At 34.2% G+C, this 18458-nt stretch overlaps 1 protein-coding gene across 4 annotated transcripts in view; it reads right to left on the minus strand.

The window, feature by feature from the left end:
- Positions 1-1267: 1267 nt before the first annotated feature.
- Positions 1268-18458, minus strand: part of LOC106060252 (cyclin-dependent kinase 4-like) — a 46781-nt gene continuing 29590 nt past the window's right edge. For all 4 annotated transcript variants that reach the window (XM_013218055.2, XM_013218058.2, XM_056003955.1 and 1 more), the window contains exons 5-8: positions 12348-12515; positions 10496-10656; positions 8181-8316; positions 1268-7824 (exon numbers count right to left, since the gene is read on the minus strand). In XM_013218055.2, the coding sequence (XP_013073509.1) occupies positions 7666-7824; positions 8181-8316; positions 10496-10656; positions 12348-12515 (624 nt within the window). In that variant the 3' untranslated portion in view covers positions 1268-7665. The remainder of the gene's footprint in view (positions 7825-8180; positions 8317-10495; positions 10657-12347; positions 12516-18458) is intronic.

Genomic DNA, 18458 nt, shown 5'->3' on the forward strand with positions numbered 1-18458 from the left:
AACAGACGACTGCCGAGGTTGGAGAGATAAGCCCTGATGGTGGTCAAGGAAATCAATTGGCGAAGATGGACGTTAGCATGTTGAATGTTACCAAGCTGCCCCACAAGCATGTTCTCCAGACAAGGCTGAAGATGATGACATGTCTTACAACTTCACCACACTTGTAGGGGTCATATCGTGGGCAGGTGGATATTGTGACGGTTACAGAATTGGAATATTCGACTGTTAAAAGTAGGGTTCTATTCCGGGGGCAGTGCGCTGTGTAAATGCCACAGACCAGGTCCAGCTTTATGGTCGATGGCATGGTGGATCCCTCACACAGAGCTGGGGATGACAAGCCCACGGTCCATGCTTGTCTGTTGGATAAAATCATTTCCGACGGTCAATCGAGATAATGGCGCCGATTCTCTACTGGGCATCATCAAAGAGATCTCTTAAAGAATACCCAAATGTCAGGGCCATACAAAGAGGACCACTGTTTTGTAGACACAGATTTTTGTTGGTAGACATATACAGCCATTCTCTGAGTTGTAGGCAACTAAAAGCATCGTTGTCCTGAGTCAGACAGTTGTCTATACCTATTTCCAGAAATGGATGTGTCGTTGGACAGTGTGCTGTCCAAATACACAAAATGGGTTACCACATTAAGAAGGTGGCATTCACATTGGAGCTGATTATTTCCGTTGAGAGACCACTACAACATGACTACCGTTTTCAGACCTAACGAATCAGCAACTTCGTTGACATCAAGTTAAAGCTACAGTTTGTTTACAATTTTCTACGAAGTGGTTTTGGTGCTATGAAACCCGAGGCTTTATAGTTACTAAGAACTGAAATAAGTAGCAACTCTAGATTCACTTGAGATAATGATTACAGAATGGAAGTTTTATTTCGGCATTTAAGCCTGCAAACTACCATCTCATAAAAGTCTGGCCAATCTGTTTACCTCAACACTCGTCTTCCTTTACCCCCCTTCCCAGTGTACTGTGGTGTCTCATTAAAAGTCTTGGTCAATGTGTACTGTGTTGTCTCATTAAGTCTTGGTCAATGTGTCCGTGGTGTGTCATTAACAGTCTTGGTCAATGTGTCCATGGTGTCTCATTAACAGACTTGGTCAATGTGTCCGTGGTGTCTCATTAACAGTCTTGGTCAATGTGTCTGTGGAGTCTCATTAACAGTCTTGATCAATGTGACCATGGTGTCTCATTAACAGTCTTGGTCAATGTGTCTTGATATCAAACAGTACACAGGAAACAAAGACAGCAGAAATTTTCCTATTCACTTTATTATGTCAACTAAAAGATAATATATGATTTATAATAGCAAAAAGTTCACAAACGAACCACAAACAGCTGACAACACACACAAGTCATAGAGCACAAGGCACTTATTGATATCATACACCACATCAACAGTTGGAAAAATGTTCATCTTTTACCCTTTACAAAAACAAAAAAAAAAACACAAGATATTTTTTTTTCCTTTTTGTAAAAATTAGACAATGTTTTTCTAATTCCTACATTTGACTCACACTTTTGACTTAAATGAAAACTTTAAATTTTTAAAATCATTTTAACAAATTTTCCTTATCTAAAAGTTCACACCTATTCTTTAGGCAAGACAGCACATTGAAATTTCAGAAAGATAACTTCATTGATTATTGAATAATGTTAAGTAAGATCCCTTTTGCATATATTTATATATTTGCAAAGGTAAGACAAGTGAGAAAGTAATATATGAATAGTTTTCTGTATTCTTTGAACATACTGTAGGAATTGATTGAAAAAAAAATTTGACTTGTTTTAAAACATTACTACATCTTTTTTTCAAAATTACATTAATATCAAAAGCAGTTTTAAAAGTAACATACATTTTAAATACACTAAGTTTACATTATCTTTTTATGCATTAAGATTTTGACCAATTTTAATCTTTGCACTTTGATAAAATACACAATTTGTATAGGGAGAATAAAATGAATGCACAAAACCAGGAAGAAACAACAAACAAGTGACAAATAAAATGGCAGTTTTGATCATAAACCATTTTCAAAACTTGATCAGTATAACAAGTCTATGTAGAATATCATTCAGAAATATATTGGTCCCAAGCATAATGCAGCATGGAATTGTACAGAGAAAAAAAAAACTAAAAAAAAAAAAACCTAGATATACAAAAACACAAAGGATGGAATGTGTCCATTGGACGGTGCTACCAACTGTAACAGTGACTTTGATTAGAGACACAAGGGGAGGCAAGCAGCAAAATAATATTGATCTAGATGATCAAACAAAAACTGTAAGGAAACAAAATGGTTGACTATCGAAATGCATTCAAATAAAACAGCAAATAATAGTTTTGCTTATAAACTGTTTGATGGCCACACATTCTCAATTAGTAAGAAAGTAGTTTGTGCTAAGCGAATATGTTGGTGTCAGAAGTTTAGTCATTTTTTTTTATTAAAGATACCTAGAAAGTTATTTAATCTTATGTCTTTAGATTCAGACCATTTAGTCAAAAATGTCATATGGTATTTAGCTTAGATTCTACCGAAAGTTGAATTCAATTGATTTAGATGTATCCAGAGACCCAGTGAATGGCAAAAATGTGTATGAATGAAATCTCTTAAAAGACCAGCCGCACTGGATACAGATGAACAAGTTGTTGGCAGACCAGTTAACTGAAGACACACACACACACAAAAGTAAAAGTAATAGAGCCCAAAGTTGACAAATATGAACTCGGCCAAATGTAGAAACACATTTTTGTAGAGTAACTTTAGACAATATTCTCCAAGCCTTTTGAGCGCATTTATGTTTTGTTTCCTATGTTTGGATGTTTTTCATAAATGAAGTTTATTATGTCCTAGCTTTGATCCTCTGCAGGAGGGCAGCAGGCAGGGTTGAACTTGGGACAGTTGTGATGGCAATGCAGAGCTCATACCATTTGACCCAAGGGCATCATGAATGTAAATGAAGTATATTGAGACTGTTGTGTTTTGCAAGAATACTTAAACAAATGACTCAGAGGCAATTTACAAACAATCAAAACAATCACCCTATTTTGGAATATATTTAAGTATCAAATGGACATTTTTTAATTCAGATTTTGTCTACCAAAAAAAAAATGCTGGTTCAGTAACTCTGTGCAAACAATAAATTTATAGCATGCACAAAAAACATTTCATTCAAAAACAAAAACCAGCAGCAGAGTACTTTGTATGGAGAGGAGGCAAGTGTGTATGTGTGATGGACAGAAATGCTGGTTTTAAATCAAAACTTTATAATTGAAAACAAACCATTGACAGTAACGTTCACTCATTCTATCCCCTGTCTTTTAAACCTATTATCCTCATGAACTGACCCCAACACATCACAAAGCACTTGTGCACAAACACCTAAGCGAGTATTTATTACAAAAAGAAAACATGCCATTGTAACCAGTTTTGCAGCAGTTAGGTCAAATAAAAAATCAAATGTGAAAACATAAATGGCTACAATAAAGACTGAACAAAAACAGACTGTATATACATAGAATAAATGAGCTAATAATGTGCAGTGACTTGAAACAAATTTTAAAAGTTTTGGCAAAGAAAATTTTTTTTAGTATTTATTTATACATTGTATTGTTGGTACTTTTTATTTAAAAAACAAAAAATGAGAACTGGAAACTGAGGCCTAATAAATTAGAATTGATAACATCAACCCCCAAAAAAAAGGAAGGCTGTGTGTTAGAAATTGTAATTGATAACATCAACCAAAAAAAAAAAAAGGAAGGCTGTGTGTTAGACCATTGTAATTGATAACATCAACCCAAAAAAAAAGGAAGGCTGTGTGTTAGAAATTGTAATTGATAACATCAACCAAAAAAAAAAAAAAGGAAGGCTGTGTGTTAGAACATTGTAATTGATAACATCAAAAAAAAAAGGAAGGCTGTGTGTGGGAGAATTGGGTTTTGGTTTGAAATGTGTATGTGGAGGGGGGGATGAAAATTATGTGGAGATAAAAACAACAAAACCTCCTGGTATTGAACACTTGAGCAGGGAATCACTTGGAAGTCTTGGTCTTCAACTAAACAAATCTGATTTATGAAGGATGGACATAATGGGTTGAGCATAACATAAAAAGTTGGACTGAGTAGAAGAAATGGAAGAAACTTAAGTTTTCCATACTTTTAATAGTTAAATCTCTAAGGGAGGAATCATGGATGAATCACCAGCTTTACCATTTAATACAATACAATCTATCCCCTTTGGGGATTCTAATTCTAATTGTTACCCCTTTGAATGAATATTTTTAAGATTACAATAAGCTAACGGCCTATTCTTTCAATCTGTACAATACTGAGAGACTATTGAGAACAAATATAATTACAGGTCTTTGTATTTTTCTTGTGGTAAAACATGCAAGCAACAACAAAACAAATACACTTGCAATAGATGAAGCACTTTAGAGAAAACATGATTTACAACACCAATTCTGTCGGTCACCAGTAACACATTACACTGGAAATACTGCAAGTGTCAACATTAAACAGGAACCCCTAAAGAAGTTCCAAAATTTTTACAGGAACCTTAAAAAACAAACACGAGTTCCAAATCTTTACAGGAACCTAAAAAACAAACATGAGTTTCAAATTTTTACAGTGTTGATATATTATTACAAATAATTTGCATTGATTCAATTGTAGTTGGTTACAAAAAGGTATAAGCTCATAGCAGATCTAAAACAAATTGTTCAAATGTAAACAAAAATGTTGCTATTCCAAATGGCTAGTATATCAGTAAAAGAAGGATCTGAAGAATGTTACAAAAAAAAAAAACTTTTAAAATAAGTTAAAAAAGAAAGAGTTTCAAATGCTTCTTTCAAAAGATTAATTATCTAGATCTAGACTTCTTTTGAATACACATCAGTACCCACTTTCTTAATGTTATGTTTTATTCTAATATATATATAAGCTATAAAAAAAGTGACTGCAATTATTGCAGAACAAAGTACACATTTAATGCTTCCATACTTTGTACCACAGACTGCGCTATTAGTTCACCCCTTATATATTTACAAAAACAAACACACAAAAAAAGACAAAAATAAAAAGATGACGTACTTAATTGATTAAGTTTAGAATATCCTATTATTACCTTGACAATATTAACATGGACTACCAGATGGTCTTTTGTTTACACAAACTGATATCAATAGGATAAGTCAAATGAGACAGTTGGTTTGCTCTCTCTCTCTCTTCTCTCATCGACAAACTTCTAGAGTATTATCATCAAACTTTCATTTAATCGCCTCTACACAAACATATCCGAGTCAACCTCACACTAGTCTTTTAACATTTTTATTCATTTAATATCAATACAATTTCTACAGAAGAAAAAAACGGTATACAAAATAAATATAGCGATTTAAACAAATGCATTGCACACTCTTCTTTAATTGAAGTTAGTTTAACTAGTCTATCACATCTCTCTTGTAATGTAAAACTAATGTTCCCTATTGTCATGTGAAACACACATAAACAATCAAAGTCCCTTTACAGTGTTAGAATGGCCTCAGGCTAGTAGATCAGATCAGGTCATCACTAAAGAAAATGTTTCACAGAAACAAGGAAAGGATTTACATTTCTTTTTCACTAATTTTCACTATCGCTTCTAGTTTTAATTGAACTGAAAACCCCCCTCCAAAAGATGAGGGCCAGGTAAAAGTCAAGGTCTCAAGAGAAATGTAAACAAGGAGATATTTATGCATTGTCTTCTTGAGCTTCTAAATTGAAGAGTAAATTCATGAAAGGGAAGTAACTCCTTTAAGATGACAGTACATTCTTGAACTTTTGGTCTGAAAGCCTAAATATAGAGAAGAAGAGTTCATTTCAGGGGTTTTTAATTTAAGTGTTTCAAGTTTTATATTATATCTTTTCATGTGAATTTATTATTGAATTTGGATTATAATGTACATTATTGCTTAATCCATAGCGTGTGTACAATCTATTCATGATTCTCTACTTAAAAATAATTTACTTCATAAAAAGGAATTCTGTTTTTTCTGAAAACAACAAGATGTATTCACCACCCAATGAACATTGTAACAGAGACTCCCTAAGAGTCTAAAATTAACACTGTTATTACAATCACTGCTTGCACAAGAAACAAATGATTTGAGCAAGAATGTTTATCTAGATTGTCAAAATGTACAACGTGGAAACATTAAGAACCCATCTTGCTTTAATTAGTCTCCAGGCCACCTTAGACATGGTGAGGCTCAATTAGTTTACAAGGTCACATGGAGTACAGAAATAACGATCTGATAACATTATAAGAGACCAATGACTAAAAGTATCTATTGATTTGAATGGACTAGTCACTCTGTGACATTGACATATCAATAATGTCACAATTTTAAGTACCGGTACAACAGATGTTACTATTTGATTTCTGTCGAACAATCAAATGTAAGCGGCAATAATTTCATTGCTGCACAAAATCCATTAAATAGACATTCTGAAATGTTTCTACGTCGGTCAGCAATTAATTTAATATCTTATAATTTGCAGATAGCTGTAGTAGTATTCAGCCTTCAAACATTCAGAATGCAGATGAAAATGTTTAAAAGTTCTTTAATATAGATTTACGTTTGGTATCAAAGACATTGCATTGAATACAAAGCAACGTATACTGAAATACCAGTATATGTGTAGATATTTGAATGTGATTATAAAACACAAATTACAGTGAAATAAGAAAAAAATCTTCAAAAGCATCTTTCTTTTTAAAAGACATTCTTTCAGCTGAAATTTTGTTTCTGAACAATGAGTTTTTCTTTGTTAAAACTTAACATTTTGTTTGCGTTTATCTTATCTTTTAACATGTGAGAATCCGAAAATAAGTAAAAAAACAAACAAACACCAGAAACAAGGTTTAAAACTTAACACTTTGATGACCTGTGTTCATTGTCTAGTGTTCATAGTATTTCATTAGGTCGGCAATCAACTGAATACAACAAACGTCTTTGAATCCAAAAATAGGTCAAGCTGATGCAGGAATGATTAAATAAACAAGTTATAAACATGAGAGTGACTGTCAGATCTGGTCATATGTAGCAAGTCAATCCATGTGATGACTTCAAAACATCTTATAAACTTTTCAATCACAGGAAACAAAAAAATATCAGCTCGTGAAATGAGATTTAGGTTCACTTTTGTATTGAGTGATTCTGACGTTCAAGTTTTGAACTTTTCTCTTTAGTATGTAGACTACCATTACATCATATTACAGCAAGACAACAGACTTCCATGACATGCTATTACATAAAATATATACAATTAGTGAGGTTTGATGATGAATTGAATGGTCCTTTCTTTTTCCACTTAACAGGTAGAGAGAGAGCCTCTTAGTGAATTGTTAATGATTGGTCCTTTAGCCACATAAAGGAGTGGAGCCTGGAAATGAATTGCCATGAATAATTATTTGGTCCTGTTACCGACATTGATAGGTAAAAGCATCACAATGTGCTGTGCGCCACAGCCTTTGAGGTAAAATATAGAGCAGTGTTCTCAATGTTCTCCCAAAAAAGAGTCCAACGAATAAAAAATTGATGAACTATGTTGATAGAAACCAGATGACAAAGCCCATTACAGAAAAGTCCCTGTGGGATGCAGAAATATCTATTTGCTGACAGGTGTGTCTGAACGGCTGTCAGAGAAACTGTCATTTTCAGAAAGAGAACTTGTGGTCCTTATGCTTTCCAAATCCTCTCTAAAGTAGGCATGGTTCAAAGCATTTCTTGCCATAATCCGACGACTAGGATTGAAAATAAGCATTTTCTGAAACAGAAAATTTTATTATTTATTAACATTTAAAAAATTATATACAAGCGAATAACTAAAATATAACAATTGTTATTTTAAAAAAATGATGACAAGAGAAATTTCATAAATAAAAAAATAAAAAGATGCTAGGATTGAAAATAGGCACTTTCTGGAACAGACAATTTTATTTCTAAGAATATTTTTAACATATAACAAGTAACTAATTAAAATATAACAATTGTTATTTTTTAAAAAAAAAAGCATTAGAAATTTCATAGCCAAAAAAAAAAAAAAAGATGCTATCTTTGATAGTTCATTGACTACATATATGTACATGTGGACTGCCATGTTAGTTGTCAATAGATCAGTACCTCTAGCAAGTCTTTGGCTAAGTTGTCTATCTCCGGGACAAAAGATTCAATAGGAGGAGGAAGAGTTGGTTTAAATGAAGACCACAACAAGACTCCATCCTCTGGCCACTCTGTATGCTCAGGACGCCCTATCACTCTGCGATAAGATAAGAAACTAGAGTAATTAACACAACTAACTAGCAGACTACTTACAAAAATGTCTGCATTATCAAGTCAGTTTGCAAATTTTTTTTTCAGATATAAAGATTTGCTGTTATTGATTTAATTTAAAATCAGCGTTTCTCAAGACAAGTTTCATGTATCACTGGGGTGGGGGGTAAGCATAAAGGTATTCTAGAAAAGGACATCTTTTTCATGAGAAAAATTAATTGCTTTTTTTTTTTGTGCTTTATGGTGCTTATGAATGGGAAAAGGAGGGGGTGGGGCAGGAGGTTGGTTTAAAGTAAAGGGGGGTACTTATGAGGAAATATTTGAGAAACAGTGCTTTAAATATCGCACACAGTGCAATAAATAATAAAGGCCAATCCTAATCTCAAGAGAGTCACAGAAATCAAACATAATTGTTTTCCGCTAGTTAAAGAAGGATAAATTAATTTAAAAATTTTTTAAAAAGTAACGTTCCCCTTTCAGACCTTGCGATCTATAGGGCAGATGATGTTAAGCTCCTCTATTTCTTTGGCCAACAGTTAACTAGCAGGGTGTCATGTGACCAGCACAATGACCAACCATCTTTACTTCCCCCACCTAAAGTCAGGCACCTATTAGAGCTGGGTGGTCTCAGGGGCACTCTTAAAATACTCAGTGATGGAACACCCCTGTTTTTTAACTGGCCTGTCGCTGTGACTTAAAAGAAGATGTTGCTGAATTTTTTAAAAATTATGTAGCATCATTTTATTTAATATTTTCTTTAAATAATATTGTCTTACATAATAATTGCACTGCATAAGCTTTACTACACACATGCACACAAAATGCATGCAAGGCACTATTGTTTGTACATATAGATTTAAGGAGATAGCTTTTTGCAGATAGATGCTTTATATCCGGGTCCAGGCAGTCTGAACATTCTACAATTGATAATTGCTTTAGAGGTATTGTAACAACTTCTCTCTCTCTCAAACAACTATATAGAATTAATTTGTTTGAAAATCAAAACATGAATACCTGAGTTTTGGAAATACTTCTAAAGTATGAGCTACACTTCTGTTTGTTTCACTGATTATTAAATTTTATACAGGAGAAACTGTTTATTAAACTTGAAAAGCAATTGAGAGAAAGCTGCTGAACCTCTGCAGCAAGACAAGCAAGAACAACCAGATGAGGAGCAATGCTTAGAGGAAGAGAATGTTTAGCAATAAAACTGCATTTTGAGTCTTCCTTATGTGACTCTTTTTCATGCTGTTACAAGTTGTTTACAAGAAGTGACTGCCTGTCATTTGGATTTATCAATGGTCCTGGGTTCAAACCCTGCCTGCTCCCATCCCCCATTGTCCTGCAAGAGGTTTGGGCTAGGAAGTAAACTATTTTCAACTCTGAAGGAGCATCCGAAACATGTAAAACATTTTACAAAATAAACAAACATAAAATAATTCTAATCGCATTTGAACTCATGGAAGTTGGCAGGCAGGGTTCAAATTTTAAAAATCTAGGGGCCATTCGGCATTGTATCAACAGAGCAAAAAGCAGATAGCGGCCAGGCATAAAGATACTCTCAACTCTTGATACTTTCCAAAAACTGGCAAGCAGCCATTGAAGTCTAGACGCTCTAGATCTAGATAATCTAGATCAAAAGTATTCAAATTAATGAATCTAGATATCTTATCTAGAATATATATATCTAGACTGATTCAAACGACTCTAGACCTAGATCTGAATCTAGACCTAGACTTATAAGACAAAACAATAACACGAGATTTTTAAAAAATAGAACTTTAACTGTGTCAAAAGACCAGATGCGCGCTTGTTCAAAACAAATCAAATCTTATTTCGCATTCTTCCAAAAATGGAAAAAAAATTATAAAATCGATTTTTTTTCCAGAAAATTTTTTTTTTTTTTAAAAATAGGATTTTTTTTTTAAATGTTGGGGAACATCAGATTAGAAGAAATTTTCGGAATTCTGAAAATTTTTGGAAAATTCCCATCACTGAATACTGAAATTCAAAACTCAGTCTTCACCAAGACCCCAGCCAAGTGCTTAACCTCTCAGCCACTGTGCAATAAATAATAAAGATCAATCCTACTCTCAAGAACATTAAAGAAAACAAACAATAATTGTTTTCGTTAGTTAAAGAAGGATGTACTCCTGAACACTTACTCAAATATTTTTTTCAGTTGGTCTCCTTCTGAGCTCCCTTTGAACAGCGGCTTCCTCAGGTAGAGTTCAGCAAATATACAACCACAGCTCCACATGTCAACAGCGGTGGCATACTGACCAGTCAACAGAACTTCAGGAGCTCTGTACCACAATGTCACCACCTTGCAAGAAAACAAAAGCACAAGCTAGTCAACCATGTCCATTGCAAAAACACAACTGTTCAAAGTGAATTAGACAAAATGTACACGTCTGTTTCACTATGAATTTAAAAGAAATAAAACTGAACCAAAGAAAAAAAAAGTATTATATGCTGAACAATCAAACCCATCTAATATTTTTCTTTTATATGCATTTCAGATGTTTCCTCCAAAATGAGAATTATTACATCCTAGTCCAAACCTCCAGCAGGTTGGCATAGTTCAAACCTGGGACCATAGTGATAAATTAAGTCATATTACATGACATCCGTAAAGTGAAATAATGTAACATTTTTTTTCTTCTTTTTAATTTTATGAGAGGCACATCAAACTTCTGAGTCCATCTACTAGTCACATACAAAGACTAATTAGTCACATACAAAAACTAATTAAAAGTATAATACTTTTCATTACTTTTTAATTACATAAGAATTAAACCTATGTAATGTTCCCAAAGACAACATCTAGCAGCACTAATGAATGCATAATTATAAAACTAAATGGAAACTATGAAAATAGAATTTAAACAGCACCAAGAAATTTCAAGAAACAATTGCAACATTTTACTGTTCAACAACAGTTGTTATCTTATCTTATATGATACAAACAGAGGATGCATATTCTATTATTGGCCTAACCAAGGTTAAATAACATTTTAGTTTTGTGTTCTTATTTGATTTATAGAAATTTTTTTTAATAAACCCTAATGCTTTGTTTGATTTTTTGATAGCTTCATCAATTTGGGGATTCCATTACAGTTTTTCATTTATTATAACACCTAGGTATTTTGCATTTTTAGTTTGTGTTACTGGTTTACCATGAATAAGATAAGAGGAATTAATTTGTTTTAATTTTTGTTTACTCTTAATAACTGACATTTTTCTGTGTGGAAAGACATGCTCCAATTTGATTCCCCTTTCTGTAATTCATCTAATTCTCTTTGTAAAATTTCTGTATTTTGTGTTGTTTTTATTATTCTATATATTATGCGTCTGCGAATAATCTGACTTTTGTTCCTGAACTAATGCAATTTGGTAAATCGTTTATGTAAATTAAAAATAGTAGTGGACCTAAGACTGTTCATTGAGGTACACCTGAGTTTACTGTTATTGGTGTTGATTTAGAGCCATTTATTATTACAGTTTGTTCTCTCCCTATCAGAAAATCTTTAATCCACTGATGCAATGGACCATCAATGCCAAAATATTTTAATTTTTTAAGCAAACTATGGTGGTGAACTTTATTAAAAGCTTTGGAAAAATCTAGTAAGATAGCATCTATTTGCTTAGGATCCTTTGTTAAGGATGAAATGTTAGGTCAATACTGACTTAGATCAGTTAAGCCAAATGGTGATCATTGTTTTTCTTTAATTTCATAATAACTTAGAATATAGGTAGAGCCATTTTCTTTTTAAGTTGATATCAATGTGTAAAACTGTAAGGAATTTGTTGTTTTTTTATTTCACTGTCACCCATTTTTAACAGGAAAAAGCCCAACCTTTTTCACTTAAATATTTATCCAGACTGACCAGGTTTACGAATCAAATTAGAATTTAATAGCAACTACAATGTTGATTCCCCATTAAATTCGATAACAACAAGACATGGTGTTAAACAAAGTCAACACATACTCAAGCCTAAGTAGACTAAACCTACCACAGAGGTCAGCTTCATGTCTGAAGCATAGATCCTGGCCAGTCCAAAGTCTGCCAACTTTAGAACTCCATCACTTGTAATTAAAATGTTTTGTGGCTTCAGATCTCTGTGGACTATGCGGTTACTGTGCAGAAAGTCAATGCCATTCACCATTTGAATCATCAAGTCCTGAAGACATAGTAAATATAAACATGCTTGTTAATAGTGATAAAAAAAAGCATGATGATTAGCAATGTGACGCTGGTGTTGATTTGTTAATACATTTAATACATTTGTAATACATTACATATATAAGAATAGGGGAAAAAAAATAAAAACCAAGCAATGCTCTTGAATTATTAATCCAAATTGAAATAATAGTTAACTTAGACACACACTAAATTACAAGTTAGAATGCATGATGGCACTCAAATTTCAAAAATTAAATCCATAAGAATAACTCCCTAAAACAAACTCATATTCAAACTCTTTTCAACCAAGATAGAACTAAATAGTGATAAGAAATCTCCAGTAACTGAAGTTAAATAGTGTTTGCTAATTACCTCCCCTGCATTGTTTACATTTGTTTGTAGAAATAAAAAATACTTAGAATCAATGTATAAATATTCTGTTAACATTCTGCAGTCTTGGCCCTTTTGATTAAATGACAAACAGTTAAAATGCATTTCACTATTGATAAATAGTCACAATAGATTCAGTGACTAAAAAAAGACAGTACATTACAACTCTTTTAGTTTAGGGAGAAGACATGCATCACTTTTTCAATACCTAAAACACTCATTTTATTCTCGTTTTTTTTTTTGGTTAATAACATTATTTCGTTCCTTAGAAAAGATTTAAACAAAAAATTGCGATTGATATTAATTGTATTTATGCACTTATGTCATTACAATTATTTCCATTCGTAAGGAAGTATTATATTAAATGTGTTAAGTCCTACGTCATCAGTTGTTCCAGCCAACCGTGTTGTCTCCTATTTCAAGAGTGTCTATAATATATTTAACCAAAAATATACAAAAGAGAGTAGAGAATATTATGGAAAGTTGTGCAAGAGTTAACAGTGGTTCACCAATGACCCAACTTCAACTAGGATTTAAAGGTTTAATTGTAATCAAAACTGAAATGCTTCATTTTGTCGCATCTAGATCTTTTTTTCCCAACGCTGATTTCATTTGTTTAATGGCATCACGTTGTTCGCTGACATGGCTAGCATGGTCTTGACTTGAACTTAGAACCATGTGTCCTCCAGTTCTTGACAAAATATTTTGACCAAGCTATGAAGTAATGTATTGATTCCTTTTAGCACATTGTGGAGTTTACATTCTTAATTATTTATTGATTCCTTTTAGCATGCTGAACAGTTCACATTCTTAAAAACATATTTATTGATTCCTCTAGTAGGCTTTACAATTGTTTAATAGAGTAACTCTACAGAAACTGAGATTTTCATTCAAAAAAATACTAGTATACAAGATTTTCATTATATAATGTGTAATTGAATGTAAGGTATATGTATGTATGTTCCGCATAGAAATCAAAACTTTTAGACCAATCTTGATACTACTTAGAATAAGTTTTCCTTAGATCATGATGGACATGTCCAACAACCTAAGGGCCCTAAAAATAAAAATTCTAAATTTATCTCAATTTTTAACCAATTGGGTAAACCTATTTTCACAGTATTTTATATTTGACATGAATTGTATATATATGTGTCAGCTAAAAGGGTAAACCCATTTTCAAATTTTACTTTTGGCAAAATAAAAAAAATGTGAACATTTGCCATGATTGACATACATCTGAATCTAATCCACTGGATCAGTAATAAAATGTTTGTTTGTAAAATGTTTTACATGTTTTGGATGTTCTTTCAGAGTTGAAGATAATATACTTCCTAGTCCAAACCACACGCAGGACAACGGGGGATGGGAGCGGGCATGGTTTGAACCAGGGACCACAGATAAATCAAAACGACAGTCCAGCGCGCAAACTGCATGACCAGGCAGCCATCCCAAACAATGGTCACAAGCCACGGCCATATCCTGCTAGTGACTAATAAGGAAAGTTTAAAAGTTTCTGACAAGGAATTTCATAGAGCTGTTGACAAAAACTAAGGAATTTGGTGAGGCTGATGACAAAAACTAAGGACTTTGTTAACTCTTTCTCTCCGTAATTATTTACCACATTCTGGTGGAATCAACATTGGTATCGTCAGTTAGGAAGAAAAAGAGTTAAGGCTGATGACAAAAACTAAGGACTTTGATGAGGCAGATGACAAAACTCTTAATTGAGGCTAATGGCAAAGAACTCAATTCAATGTAAATATTGGAGTAAATGGTTCTGATTAAACTTATGAATGAATTTACTTAAACTGATAAATATTCAAAGTTGTTTAGATAGACAGTAGCAAATGCTATCACAATGTGAAATCAATTATTCTAATTCCTCATATTGCTCTATGTATATCTGGAGACTCTATTATAAAAATGTTGCTTTATGACTTTGACCAAATGTACATTTAGAATTTAAAAGTCAAGTTATAGAACCAATACCAAAAGGGCATGGGATGAACCAGAAGAGAGAGTTTGAGACTAAGTTTCTTTTAACAAAAAAAACTTGGGTTTTTTTTTTCCTTCACACACAAAATTGGCTATCAAGTTGACATGCTTGCAAAAAACAGCTTCCTAGCTCTCACAACCATCAAAGTGTGCTCAACAACAGCTGCTGTAAATAATATCCAAATAAAACATTTTACCACAGAAAGTGGGGAACTTGACATTGGCTACATTAGAGCTCTTCAGGTCTGTAAGGAAAACAAAGTGCACACCCACACCTCCCCAACCCTCCCCCTCCCCAGGTTTAGAATGGAACTGAGCTTAAACCAGGGATAGAGTGTAAACAATGCTTAGAACTGGTTCACCTGGAGCCCCCTTTAGAGGCCTAGTTTTAGTAAGCCCTACCCAAGTTTCAGTGAGCCCCCCCCCTCCCTCCTCCCCGGCCAAGGTCACAGACCACTTATTTGAACTTTCGTTCTGCCTAACAGGTATCCCAACATACAATAGGTTTTTTTTTTTAAAGTTTATCTCTGCAGAAGGTATGCCAAAGTTAACCAGTTGAAGAAACAAGATGTACCGCAAGAATGACACGGTAAAGAGGGCCTAAAGACACATGAAAGCTATATTGGACAGAACACTCCTGGTACAGAGTGCACTATCAGCCATCTCAATCACTGAGCCTGTTTCGTTACAAACAAATCATGCACGGGATGCACTTTTTTTTTTCGGGATGAATACAATAAGAAATAAACGAGCAAGGGGGAAGTAACCTTTAAAAAAAAAATAATTTGACAATGACATAATTTGGCCACTCCCTGTCGATGAGATGCTATCAAGCTCTAGAGATGGCTAACACACAGGGATTACACCGTAAGTGCCAACCTTTTTAACAACAACCTACCAGTTACATGTTGCAAGCCACCGGAGTGCTTGCAAAAGACGAACGGTGTAGGCCTACAACAAAAGTAAAAAACTATCAGAGACTAAATGAATGATACACATAAAATGATATAATTACATGATAAGTACAATATTAAAAGTACCCCCGTTTTACTCTACCCACTCCGCATATCTCCCCCCACACACACACACACACTTATTTCCCACTTCTCTCACAATCGGGCAAACGGCCAACAACTGTGTAAAACGAGGAGAAAAAAAAAATGGTACGGGGTTCAAGAAGTTATGCCGTGAGAAGGCAGGAATGCGTCAGGCGGCGAGCAGGGGAGCCTACTCCACCGGTCCAATCTGTTGCTCCAATGAACACCGACCACCTAGGCCCCATGTTTTGCCGCCGCGTTTACATGGGTACCGCTAAACACATCCGCCGGAGCTTGCTTCCCCCTGGAACTAGGGGGCAGAGTTGTCTCAATGAATCTTCTCAATGAAAGGGTGGGGCGAACTTTTACGCGCGCGCTACGTCAGTTGTGTAAGCAGACGATACTAGATCTAAAACTCAAACTAGAATTAAACGCTCCATTTTTTATTTTTTTTTTGTGGTGTAGTTGTTGCCGCAATTAGTTAATTAACTATGGTAGTAATACATAAATAAAAGAGTTTTTATTAACCGAGAAAGTTGGATGAAGGCGGAAAGGGGTGGGGAAACTGGTGACTGACACTGAGCGCGCCAACAGGCAGCGCCACCATTACTACAGCAATGACCCCCGTGATTCATTCACCAATTAACACCAGAAATAGAAACGTGTGTATGTACTTTCAGTGATCAACACATACAGTAGAGACGCCAAAGTTTTCATCAGTTTCATTCAAACTCGAAATAAACGGAAGAGAACATATTGTTACCATGACAACCGATGTACTCAACTTTAATTTCTTTCGATATCGTGATGTCCATGGGTCTGATAATTGTTACGGTTATCTGGTTCTAGGCCAACTGTTTACAAGGGTATCATGTGGCCAGCACAACGTTACGTTCACCACCTGAGACCAGAAGGATGCAGGCGGACCTCAGAAATAATATCGGAATCAGGATTCGAGTCCATGACATTCAGTTGGGCAGTTTATCTTATAAATGACAAGACGTCCCTTCAAAAGAATATAATTTTAAGTCCTGCACGCACCCATGTGTTAATCTAGCCATGCGTGTTCATTAGAGACTTAAACTCCGCTAAGTCAAGTCTGATTCAGGCAACCCGTTCAATGCTATGATTATAATGGGGATCCGGATCTCTTCTCAGTCACGTGGGTGTGTTGTTTACATTAATGACCTCATTGATTTCATTGTAATTTAAACATGAAAGATAGTCTAGATCTATACATCTTTAAGTAATAAAAAGTATGTTACAATAATTCACTAATTTTTAGGATTATTTAGTAGGTCTACTAGATCTAGGCTAGCACTAAATCTAGATCTACATCTTATCATAGGAAGATATTGCCATCATTGCCATGTACAAGACCACAGTCACGTGACTTTTTATAAAGTAGGTCAGAGATTTGGAACTACCTCATTATGAGGTGTAATTGGATTACGAAATGTGCCTTAATCTTTGTGTCTTTTTTTGAGCTATTTGATTAGGTTATGTTTCTCTATGTACATGTTACGGTTCAGTATATTGTGTAGTAGGCTATTGCTACCATGACAACCGATGTACTCAACTTTAATTTCTTTCGATATCGTGATGTCCATGGGTCTGATAATTGTTACGGTTATCTGGTTCTAGGCCAACTGTTTACAAGGGTATCATGTGGCCAGCACAACGTTACGTTCACCACCTGAGACCAGAAGGATGCAGGCGGACCTCAGAAATAATATCGGAATCAGGATTCGAGTCCATGACATTCAGTTGGGCAGTTTATCTTATAAATGACAAGACGTCCCTTCAAAAGAAGATAATTTTAAGTCCTGCACGCACCCATGTGTTAATCTAGCCATGCGTGTTCATTAGAGACTTAAACTCCGCTAAGTCAAGTCTGATTCAGGCAACCCGTTCAATGCTATGATTATAATGGGGATCCGGATCTCTTCTCAGTCACGTGGGTGTGTTGTTTACATTAATGACCTCATTGATTTCATTGTAATTTAAACATGAAAGATAGTCTAGATCTATACATCTTTAAGTAATAAAAAGTATGTTACAATAATTCACTAATTTTTAGGATTATTTAGTAGGTCTACTAGATCTAGGCTAGCACTAAATCTAGATCTACATCTTATCATAGGAAGATATTGCCATCATTGCCATGTACAAGACCACAGTCACGTGACTTTTTATAAAGTAGGTCAGAGATTTGGAACTACCTCATTATGAGGTGTAATTGGATTACGAAATGTGCCTTAATCTTTGTGTCTTTTTTTGAGCTATTTGATTAGGTTATGTTTCTCTATGTACATGTTACGGTTCAGTATATTGTGTAGTAGGCTATTGCTTATTTTGTTACAATGCCTCTTATAAGCTCTTTTTTTGTCTAAAGGGTTCAACAAACCTGAAAACGGATTTAGAAAAAAAAAAGGCAGCAAAGAGTCCCCCAAAATTTGACAGTTTAGGTACATCTTTGAGAACAAAAAAAATGTACTACTTGACCACACAATGAA

Source organism: Biomphalaria glabrata, chromosome 11, assembly GCF_947242115.1.
Source record: "Biomphalaria glabrata chromosome 11, xgBioGlab47.1, whole genome shotgun sequence".
NCBI lineage: Eukaryota > Metazoa > Mollusca > Gastropoda > Planorbidae > Biomphalaria > Biomphalaria glabrata.